General features: G+C 38.5%; 1 protein-coding gene across 1 annotated transcript in view; it reads right to left on the bottom strand.

The window, feature by feature from the left end:
* Window positions 1-12,326, bottom strand: part of ANO5 (anoctamin 5) — an 82,389-nt gene that overhangs the window by 54,688 nt on the left and 15,375 nt on the right. Inside the window, exons 3-4 of the mRNA XM_006146902.2 lie at window positions 10,896-10,946; window positions 3,828-3,941 (exon numbers count right to left, since the gene is read on the bottom strand). Of these exons, the coding sequence (XP_006146964.1) occupies window positions 3,828-3,941; window positions 10,896-10,946 (165 nt within the window). The remainder of the gene's footprint in view (window positions 1-3,827; window positions 3,942-10,895; window positions 10,947-12,326) is intronic.

The raw sequence follows: 12,326 nt of genomic DNA, 5'->3' as shown, positions 1-12,326 counted from the left end.
AATGTTTAATGCCCCTCTGCCCATCTCATTAATTCTGACATTTATGGAGCTCATTTATGTTTGATAATCGTCTGTCAAATTTTGTAATATATTCATGGTAATTTATCAATGATATATTCATACAATTATAAAAATAACTCAATACAAAAGACAGAAGTTTAAGACTTAGAGTGTTATGGTAAAAGTTAAAAACACTTCTATCAACATACATACATTTGTTGTAGTAAAGTTATGATCGAGCAGAAAATCTCACGGATAGAACACTTACATTAGGAAAAAATTATATGGGGAAAGTGAAATAGAAATGTTATGTGATGAAGAAACAGAAATAATGTAGGATTTTAATTGTTTAAAAAAGGTGGCTTTTGTACGTTTAAAAAAATTTTATTTTCAAGTATTTTTTCAAAAATGAATATGGGAGGGTGTCATGGTATTTACTTAATATGGGAGGGTGTCATGGTATTTACTTTCTATAGATGCATGCTAAAAAGTTAACTTTGCTGAACCATTTATAAAATACTGTAAGTTACCCTTAATGCCAAATGTACAATGAATAATTACAGATGGAAAAGACAGAATAGATGGGCCAGGCTCTTTGGGGTAAGTTCAGTTTCCCTGGACCTGGAGAGTCTGAGATGCCTCTGAGACTTGGCAAACAGGGATGCAGAGCACGCATTTAGTTATATACATTTGGGATAGAAGTCGAGACAGGAAAGGTAATCTTTGAAATTAGCAAGTTTATGGTTTTAAAATTATGGCAAGCAAAGAATATCACTGTAGGAATCAATTCATGTTAAAAAAGACAAGGATTAAGGCCTGTGTCCTGAGGCACTATAATATTAAGGGATCCAGGACAAGAAAAGGTTCAGAAGGAACAACTAGGAAAAGAAGAGAAAAACCAAGAATGTGGAGCCCTTGAAGCCAAAGGAAGGACAGACACAACAGAGAAGACAGTGACCAAGTGTCCCAAGAGTAGCTGGTCCATCCAGCGGAGGGCTGAGACCTGACCATTAGCTTTGTATACGGAGAGGGACAGAGCGGTTGGGGTGAGGGCCTGAAAAAAACGTGTTTAAGAAAGAACTGAGGGAAGCCAACAGGTGGCTCAGTGATTATGGCGCTGAACTCCCATGTGGCCGACTGCGAGTCTTGGATCTTGCGGCTTGAAAATCACACCAGGTATGTGTGCATGTGTGCCCAAAATCCCAAGAGGAGACTGGAGGGGAAAGGAATGCAGTGTGGCCCTTCCTCCTGGAGGACTACTTCTAACTTTCCTTTTCACTGTCTCTCTCTGGCAAGCACATACACCTTATGGCAAAAACTTTTAAAAAGAAAATGAAAGAGAGTTGGGCAGAAAGAAATTCAAGGAATGAAAAGTACCTAGTGGGAAACTGAGATCAGAGAAGGTTTTGTTGTTGTTTTTAATGGAAAAATTAACAGGATATTAGTTTGCTGAAGGAACTGGTCCAGTAAAGAACACCACAAAAAGTAACTTAAAGAATTATAATAGCAATGCTCTCAGTAGGTGCACAGAAAAGAGTCAATACAGCAGGTATTATTTGTCTCCTCAGAAAGGCATGCCTGCAACCTTAGAAAAGGTGTCTAGGATCTGGGTTTGCTGAATAGCGCCAACCATTCCCAGAACTGAGAGTGGCCCACTTTGCCCGAGCTGTTTCCACAAACAGCGTAGCGTTTGCTGAGCACCTGCTTTCCTCCTGGAAGCACGAGCTTTTCTATGAGCTATGCAGAAGATGATGAGAGTGAAAATGTACAGAATTCCTCTTCTGTTTGCTTCAGTTTTCTCAGTGAAGTGAGGAAAGTGTAGTGAGCTACGTTTAAGGATGGGCAGGAGGTAGTGAGGCATGAGGAGAAAAAGTCACAAAGCAGGCATCCAGGAGAGGAGCAACAACAGAATGGAAAAGCCAAGCAGGGCTACCAGGCAGCCAGATGAGAACTAGAGAATACAGAGAACTGCAGTTCTTAGAAATGACAAGCTCGAGAGGTGTGGATGACTGAGTGCCGGTGGAGGCTAAGATCACTGGTAAGGGGAGTTCAAGGAATGGAGAGGCCGGTGTGTCAACACAGTCATTTACATAGGCATGAGCTTACTGATGATTCTGAAAGACGTTCTGGTAGAGAGACACTGAGAGAGGAGCTAAAATGGGGAAACAAACAGAGAAGACCCAGGGACAGATAAATGATAGCAATAATGCAGGGTAGTAATAAGTCTGATGAATTTGATTCAAGTTCAGGAATTTCAGGGACAGAAGGGGAATGGAGTATAATCAAAAGAGGATAAAAAGGGGGGGAGCAGCACTCACGCCCCCCTCCCCAGGGTGAGGCTAGGTAAGGGAACGCCACCACACTTGCCAGGATGATGAGGGGAGACGACGAATCTCAATGAACAGCCAGGTTCACGGGGAATATTCAGAGAAGGGACAAAGATGATGATGGCCCGGGAATTTAAGAGGCCTGCTAAGAGGCTTTCCAGAGAAAGCGTGGACAGAAGGGACAGGGCTAGATATGCACAGCATTTGATTTCTTTTTTTTTTTTTTTGGAATTATCTAATTAAACTTTATTTATTTATTTTTATTTGACCAGAGAGGGACAGAGTGAGAGAGACAGGGAAAGTGAGAAAACAAGCTGCCAGGTCTGGGACTCAAACCATGGTCGGCCATGTGGGAGTCCAGCATTCCTAGTCACCACACCACCTGCTGGCCCCTAGATATGCACAGCATTTTGTGAGAACAGCTATCGTTTTACATTTTTTATTCTGTGACCTTTACTTTGTAAGTAAAGAAATACATACATATATGTGTCCATGTGTATATATACGCACAAATATCTATATACATACATACATGGATGCACATATATAGATGAATATATTAACATTATCTCAAATACTGAGTATTTATTGAGCATCCATTATGTTTCAACCTCTGTTTTAGGCATTTGGAAACATAAAATAAACAATAAAGTTCTTTAGCCTCATGAATTCATTCACAGTGCTGGAGACAGTAAAAAAGAGAAAAAGAAAAAAAAAAAGAAAGAAATAATATACAATGAGGCCAGCAGGTGCAGTGAGTATGGCGCTGGACTCCCACATGGCCAACCACAGTTCAAGTCCCAGACACGGCCCAAAATTCACATCATGCCCAAAATCCCAGGAGGAGAATGGAGGAAAAGGGACTGTGGGGTGGCCATCCCCCCACATAATGATTTCTCCCTCTCATCGTCTCTCTCCGGTAAGGGCCTACACCTTATGGTAAAAACCTTAAGTAAAAAACAGTAAAATAATAAACAAAGGGTCAACAGGCTTATAGAAAATATATACTCTATTAAAAACCATGCAAGGATTTCAAAACTTTTTGTACCAAAATAAACCCGTACTATGATTCCATTTTTTCCATGAACGTTTTGGAGTCCCCTCATAAGTTCAGAAAGTGGTATTCTTGTTGAGCACACTAAGAACGCTGTTCAGAAAGGATGGATTCATTGTACAGTTCCAAAAAGTAAGTATCGCAATCAGGCACACACGCCAAATGCTGGAGTTCACATTTAATATCTAACATGAGCTATATATGTGAGCTTCAGTTACTTGAAAGAAGAAGAAAGAGAAGTAGGTTTCTAAAATATTTAAAACATAAATTGATTTTAGATATTCACTTAGAGACTGCCAATTTTGTAGTTGTTTCACCCAATTTTAGCTTTCAGTGACACTTCTGAGGCCTCTGTCTTGTACAACCTAATTCAATGCAGACATCCATGTCAAACTAAATAAGTCACTTCTTTTTATCAGCCTCTTTCCTCTTAGGTAAGTACTTACTGCCTTCAGGTCTCCGTCTTTCTTTACATCATCAACATAGGAAAGCACAAAATCGATCTGCCTAATTCCGTCTCGGAAGAAAATAGAATCTTTGCTATGTTTGTGTTTTTGAAACTGCAGGAGACAAAAGGAACATAATTTAAAATTATAGTTGTATTCTCAAGAGGCAAAAAACATGAAAGGGATTATCTAACATTCGGTTACCACCTAAGTTTTCTTCCAGTCGTAAAATGATGGGTCAAGACAAATGACCGGGAGTTTTCATCGACAGAAGATCATGCTTGTTTTACAAAAGGGAATTTCACACAAGAGATTACACAACGGTGACTCAAAAGGAAGTTAAGCCTTTTAACCACATGCACATACAAGTAAAATGCTGCTGTTACGTCAAAATACAAAAGGAATACATGTACAGAGTGACCCCAAATGCAAACCAGAGAGACACTTGTTAGCTTCATTAAACAACATCCCAATTAGTTGACTACATAAGTCTTGTTTACACACTACTTTGGGGGGTATAATTAATTATAGACCAATTAATGGAAGGTCACTGTAAGAAAATAAGCTGATGATTAATGCTAAGACTACATTTTCACTAACTTGTCACTTTCTAATTTAACTTTCGAAAGATTAAAAGAAAATCAAGGTGCAGTTCAAAATTAGAAAGCAGGTAGCTTGCCAGCTGGCCTTACTACAAGTTAAGTTCTCATGCAAAGCTCCCTACACATTCCCAGGAGAGCCAAAATCAACCCTTCGTTTAAATTTGGATAAATTCTCCAGGATGATAATCAAGCCAAAAGTTTAACTGTACTTTCACGTGTTGTATACTTCATTAATCTCCTCCCTTTCAAAACAGCAAAAAGACTAGAGAGCTCCAGAAAGACTGCATGCTTAATTGATCGGGTCTTCTTCACCGTTTACATGTAATACACAATTCTTAACCCTTGCAGCAGCCAACACCGAATACTTAGAATTAGGAAAATGAATAAAGCAATAATCAACAACTTTCCAATTGTTTTAGCAACCTGTGAATGAGTAGCTAGATGGTTTTAATTTTTAAAGCTGGTATTTCTATTAGTTCATGAGTTTCTTTACAGAACTCTGCCATTTTTCACCCAAGTCAGGCAAAATAGGCCTTCCATAAAAGGGAATGAATGCAGATCACAGATCAGTCATGTATGAATAAAACAGAATTCTCATGTTTCATCTGTGGTCCAGGAACAGAGTAATTGTATTTATGTACTAGTGCAGAGTAATGTGTCTCAGAGAACTGACTCCTAATGCATGGAAGAAAATGAACTGAAAATGAACAGAGAAACAATAAACTAGGGAGATTAAAATAAAAAATAGTGACTCAAGGGTTATGTTTGAGTTCTCTAGAGTCCAAAGGACTCATAATCACCTCTCCTTTCCTCAAAGATTGTAAAAATATCCGAGAAATTAAAAATGTTATAATGTTATACCTTGACTACAAATTGCTAAAAAAAAAAAAAAGGAAACCAAAACAAAACCAAAAAATCATTCGCATTCTGGTAAATCATGATAGCATTAGTATATCTTATGAAATTCACCGAAATTTGTGGGAGACAAGTGGGAAGAAAAAAAAATACTAGTCAGACTAGATACAGTTAAAGCACAAGATTAGAAAGAAAAAAAAAAATTCCTTCATCTAAGTCTGTGACATCCACCTGTTGTATGGCAGAGTTTGGTTTGGTTTTATGATGACTACTTATAAGGGCTCATATTGTTTAGGCAAATTAAGAAAAGGTCTACAAAGAGCAGTTCTGGTTACAGAAAATGAACACATAGAAATTCACGAAAATCATACTCATAGTGTCTGATAATTAGGCAACCATGACTACAATGAGTTTCCTGTGTACACAGTTAAAATGAATACATATGTTTTCCTTTTCCCGAAAGCCAAAGGGTACTTAAAAAAACTCAAACTTCTACCACTATAGCATTCCCTAAGTATAAACTGTAAAATGTTAAAAATATACATAGGGAAAAAAATCACTATGGCATACATGCGTTAGAATAGGTCACAAAAATTGGTTAAAGCTAACTGGAGTGGGAAAAACTGATAATGTGGTTGCATGTAAAAGTGAACATTATTAAAACATATCATGCTTTGATTTTGCTCAAAATGTGGCATAAATGTATTTTATAGTTATGTGCATATGTTTGTGTTTATATTTAAGTTGTTATCAGAAATCCCTGTTTATAAGGAAGTGACCATCTGAATAGCTTTTCTTTTAATAATGTAGTTATTCTAAGTTCTTGATGGGGGTTCATAAACCTTTAAAACTGTGGTGTGTGTGTGTGTGTGTGTGTATGTGCATGTGTGTGTACATTTTTAGAAAGAGTACCCACAGATTTCATCAGATCCAGAAAGATTAAGAACTATCGTTCCTAAGCCTCATTTGGCTCAACAGGAATCAATGACAAAGATCTCTCCCCCCCCCAGGTCCACAGTATTCACTGGAAGGAAAATAACCCGGGCTACCACTGTGGCCATCCAGAGCATAAGCAGCCTCAGTCAGCACGGGTTTTACCATAAGACGCCGCCTCAGGAACAAATTGAATCGCTTTGCAGGCTGTGAAGCAACCAACAGAGAGTTAGCAAAACCTGCATAAAATCCCAAAACAGACACTCCAACAAACAAAGCCTCAGTGTGATCGCTCTATGAAGGTGTATCTGGGTGTGACATTTAAAGATGGAGGGCAGGAAGGAAAGGAAAAAAATTAGAAAAAATGTTTAAAAAACATAGACAAATGCAGCCCAGCTGTGATGGCACAGGTGGCAGGGTACTGCTGCACTATGCTGGGGCCATGTGGGAGGCCCAGATGCGAATCCCAGGCTGATCTGAATATGCCAGGCCCATCTGTGACCCTGACTGGGTGTGGGACGTAGAGGCATGGTGAGACGCTGTCAAAGGCATCTGTGGCTCATTTTCTCTGTCTCTCTCTCTCTCTGTCTGTCTCCTTCTCTCTCTCTCAAGAGACATGTAAATGAACTTCAAAAAAATACAAAATGGTGCAAGTCAGGTGGCATGGTTTAGGTGGCTATAGATTCCAGTTGGCCACCTGGGCGGTTCAAGTTCTGACCTGACAGGTTGAAGAATTCACATGTTAGGACATGACCAAAGTCCCAAGAGAATGGAGGAGAAGGGGTTGTGGTTTCTCTCCTCCATGGAGGGTGCTTTCTCACTTCCCTCTTTCTCTGGTGAACAAATTATCATGAAAGATAAATATGTAAATGAAAAAGAGGTAAATTTTCCTAAGTCTTCTATACAGTGGCTTTAAATAATAAATATTTTTGGAATTGAACTTAAAAAAAAAAGGACAGAGAGAGCATAAAAAAAAAGGAATAATTGAAGATAAAGTAAAACAGACATTCTGTTAAGTATGCCTCTGCATCAAAGAAAGCACAATTATTATAATTACGCTGGGAGGATACGTGCTATGCAAAGTTTATCCAGAGTTTATTTTTTAAGTATCACCTGACCTCCCACATATTGAAAAAAAGGGAAAAGTCATTCAATTATTTAAATGCTGAGTTGTTGCCAATCTTCCATTATCAGGGTCATTATTCAAAATACCAAAGCAATTACCTAAAAATAACTAGGATAATCAATAGTATCTGAAAGAAAACCAAATCTATATTACAAGAAGGCAAGTACTGAATGCATTTTATAGGGTAATAAAAGACAAACAATTTCATAAAATGATCATTAAGGGAGTACAGTTCTTGGCATGCAAAGTTCTGCCCACACTGTTTTCTTCCTGGAAGAAGCTGAAGAGACCTAAGCAACTGGTGACTACTGGACTGAAAACCTCTGCTCTATAAACCAATGAGCCTTCTGCTATAGACAGAAGATTGAATATTCCTATAATTTGAAAAAACAGCAGATACCAAATAGATGCCAGTTATTTTATATCCTATATCTTAAATAGTGTTCTGTTGGTCTAAAATTTTTCACCTCGGTATTTTGATTTTCTTGGTATCGTTTATAAAATTTACAGGTTACCATTTTTCGTAGATGTCTATCCTAAATTTATTATAGAACGTCAGAGAAACAAGAGTGCTATGCTACGGGACTCTGTGGGACCTTAAGACTTCCATGAATTTTCAACACAGTTAACCTGAAAGAAATCGCAGACCTAAACATAAGAGTTAAAACTATAAAACTGATGAAGATTTGAAAAAATTTTCCCAAATCAGGGTTAGATAATTATTTCATAGAATACAAAAAGCATCAACCATAAAAAAAAATAGATGAAAAGCTGAACTTCAAACCTTTTCCAATTTGCTTATCTAAAAACAGTAGCCAAAGCTAGAACAATTAGAGCACATGAAATAAACAACACAGTATTTGGTTATAACAAAGTACAAAATAAAGAACCCATATTGAAATTAAGAGAGAAAAAGAGGGAGAGAGAAAAGAAGACAGGAAGGTAGGCAGGCAGGAAGGAAGGAAGGAAGGAAGGAAGGAAGGAAGGAAGGAAGGAAGGAAGGAAGGAAGGAAGGAAGGAAGGAAGGAAGGAAGGAAGGAAGGAAGGAAGGAAGGAAGGAAGGAAGGAAGGAAGGAAGGAAGGAAGGAAGGAAGGAAGGAAGGAAGGAAGGAAGGAAGGAAGGAAGGAAGGAAGGAAGGAAGGAAGGAAGGAAGAAAACAAATATTCACAAATACTTGCAAATAAATATTCACCGTTAAGGAGGTACAGCATAGCCCCCAATCCTTCTATGTGGGCTCCCCATAGCGACCTTCTTCAGAACAGTACAATATACAGAGAGGAAATAACGGAAGTATCTTTCCAGGGGGGATAAACCTGACAAAATGCTTCAGGTCAGGTCATCACAGACATGGGATATAGGGAACTCTGTTTACTTACTTATTATAAATCTGTAAATCCAAAACTCTACTATAATTTAATTTTTAAAAGAAAGCAAGGATAATGTCAACATAGTGAATGAAATATTACATATTGCTTAAAAAATTTAAAAGTCAGTTATTGGCCCAGCTGCAGTGGCTCACGGAGGAGGCACTGCTGTGTGATGCTGGAGCTCCATGGGAAGGCCCTGGGCTTGGGTTTGGACCCAGGTCGACCCAAGCAGACTACGGGTGCCTGAGATCCTGTCTGACTGGGAGGCTGGGAGGAGGATGAGGGTGTAGCAAAACTCTGTCAAAGAAACCTGTCTGTCAGTTTCTCTTGCTCATGAAAGGAAAGAATAAATAAGTAAAATTTAAATTATTATTAGATAACATAATTGGGGAAAGTATTTGCAACTTTCATCATAGACAAAGAGATCATAAGAAATACATACAGAGCTCAAAAAAAATAGTAAAAAAGAAGAAAAGGAAAAATCTATCTCCCTGGCAGGAAAATGGACAAGATGTGTGAATAGAGTGATCTGGCAAAATAGATTAAAATGACCATTCAACACAGAAAAGGGTGAAATCCACATTCATGCTGAGAGAAATGCAATTTTAAGCTCACCGAGACACTGAGCTAGCTGAACTGGCTCTGATTAGCTGCTTTCTCTCACTATTGGGGAAAAACCTAAAAGCATGACAACACATTATTGATAAGGCTGTGGGGTAACAGGCTCTCTCACACATTTGCAAGGAAAGAAAGACAGAGCAATTTGGCAAAACAGGGCAAAACTACCCATGCTTTTATTCTTTGATAGGGAAATCTCATGTAGACAGATACACAGGCCAACACACTGCTCAACAGGGTATATTACAACACTTTATAAATTAGCTTGGGAAGACTAGAATGAAAATGGCTACTACAGAACCACTGAAGAATTCAAAGAAGGAATACGGTGTTCTCAGAAAATGCTGTTTCATGGTTTCAACATGAGAGGGACTTGCCCTCAAGCTAACAAAGTGTAAGTTTCAGGACCTCCTGAATGACTACCCCTGCCAAGGATTTAGAAAAGACTCTAGCAATGTGTTCTCAGGTTAAAATAAAATAAAATAAAATAAAATAAGTACTCTTTTTCTTTTTTTAATAACGAGTGTTTATTTTTCTTATTATTTTTTTAATTGCCAGATGTGTATGTGCTTGCCAGAGAGAAAGAGAAAGAAAGAGAACACCCTAGTGCAGCATGGGCACCCTGCAATTGTTTCCCCTCCATTTCCCCAACCTGTCAGGATTTTGGAGACTCATGCTCATGCGTGTAGCATGCCTTCCAGTTGCCCGGGGAAGGGGTTCAGACTGTGGTTGCCATGTGGGATCCAGTTCCATCCACACAGGGCTTGAGCTCTGCACTGAAGGATTAACCCTCATTAGTACTCTGAGTGACACCAATTACAGATCATGTAAATGTTTTCCCATAATCAAAAGTTAAAAATAAAGAAGACAAAAAAATAAATCTATAAAATGTCAATTATTATCATTCGATCAAACCCACAGTCCTCACTTCAGAACACTAAGGGTAAGTCGGCCTAGTGAACAATAAACTATCATCTATGTTAAAATTCACAGTGTAAGAATATAACTGTATTTCCCCATCTTCTCCAGCAGCATCCTTTATTTTCTAAGAAACCAATGCCAAAGTTTGAGTTTCTTTACTAACTTATGAATTGATATTTAAATTTTATTTCTAAGTAAATTGTGCCACCTCATAATTACTCCTAGACAGATACTTATGTACGGATAATAAGAGTGATGTAATAGAGGGACCAGTAGTTAGCGTAATGGCTATGTCGCTGGACTCCCATGTAGTCGACCGCGTTCTGGACCCCGTTCGCGTCCTGGACCCGGTGGCTTAAAACTCACGCCAGGCGCGTGTGCATGCATGCCCAAGATCCCGAGAGAACAGAGGAGAAGGGATTGCAGTGTGGCCATCCCCCCGGGGGGTGATTTCTCGCTTTCTGTCTCTCTGTCTTTCTGGCGAGCGCGCGCGCCCTATAGCAAAAACCTCTCAAAAAAAAAAAAAAAAAAAAAGAGTGATGTAATGGAGAAAGAGTACAAAACTAGTCCTCAGAAACTTGAGTTTTGGTCCAGAAACTACCCCTATGATAAATGCAAGAAAGGATACCACTGGTTGCTGCTTACCTTGGTTGGTCCTTCATCAATGAGAAAGCTGCTCTCTCCACTGCTCATGCTCTACCAAGGACAGGGAAAAAGAGGAGATATAATGTTGTTAGTAATAATACAAAGGTGTTAGGGGAGTGTTTAAATTTCATTAGCAAAAAGTTTACAAATATTAAACCTGGAATTCGAAAGAGCTAGGAAACATCTGAAACTGTATACAAAACTGTGTGTTTTATGAATATACAGGCATATGTGCTCATGCATGTGTATCTATATTATCTCTCTCTGTGTGTGTGTGTGTGTGTGTGTGTGTGTGGAGAATGAGATACAGAAATAAAAAGTTTAGAGAAAATGAGAATTTGGGAGAAAGCTTTATCAAGTCATAAAAAAAAGGAGACACAAGAAATAGCTAAGAACTACTATATCACTAAGAAATAACAAAGGGCTCTAATCTTTAAATAATACTGAATCCTGAACAGGACCAATAAGAAGGGCAGGCTTAATTGACTGTGTCATGCCTTTTAACATTTATTTGAGAGTATTAAAGTAAATACCTTGGAAAATAAACCTGCAGGATTCTTAAAAATTTGTACTTTGGGGCCAGCAGATGGCATAATGGTTACATTATTGGACTCCTACATGGCCAACTGTAGTACAAGAATAGGACCCAGTGGCTTGAAACTCAGACTGTGTGTGTGTGGGTGCATGTGCGTGTGTACCCAAGATCCCAAGAGGAGATTGGAGGAGAAAGGACTGCAGTATGGCCACCCCCCCAGGGGGTCGATTTCTTACTTTCTGTCTCTCTGTCTCTGTCTTGTGTGTGCACATGCCCTAGAGCAAAAACATCTCTCTCTCTAAAAAAAAAAAAAAAAGAATTTGCACTTTGTAATATAAGACAAAGCCACACATGTATATAAATATGCACCACTTATAACTAAAGCAGTAATTTTGCTTCCTTCAGTGTATGATGGATTTTCTAATCCATATGGCACATAGTAACTAATGAGCCACAGCATAACCTCCTGAGGTCGTTTGAATCCAATCGCCTCTTAGTATCCATAGTGATGCATTCAGGAGGGTGCTATGGAGACACAGCAGCTGACAGAAATAACCTGAAATTCATAGAAATTCATGTACATTGGCCTTGGAAAAGGGCACCCTGGAAAACCACCACCAGTATCTCATCCTGCCAGGTTTTACTGTACCAATTTCGAAAACAGCAGCTAGCTGTGCTATAGACACATTTAAAAACACTCATAAAGAGCACTTTGGAAACACAAACAATATAACAAAAGTTAAGTATCAGAACAGGCCACAAAGATGCAGTAATGTCTCTGTCATAAGATGGATAAACATGATTTTTAACACATCAATTTTCATAGTACTTTATTTAATATAAATTATACAAAAACATGAATATTGTTACGGTATTAAAGTGTTACTGAAATCGGA

This window comes from Tupaia chinensis, unplaced genomic scaffold, assembly GCF_000334495.1.
Source record: "Tupaia chinensis unplaced genomic scaffold, TupChi_1.0 Scaffold000196_1, whole genome shotgun sequence".
Classification (NCBI taxonomy): domain Eukaryota; kingdom Metazoa; phylum Chordata; class Mammalia; order Scandentia; family Tupaiidae; genus Tupaia; species Tupaia belangeri.
This window is presented reverse-complemented; position numbering and strand designations above follow the sequence as displayed.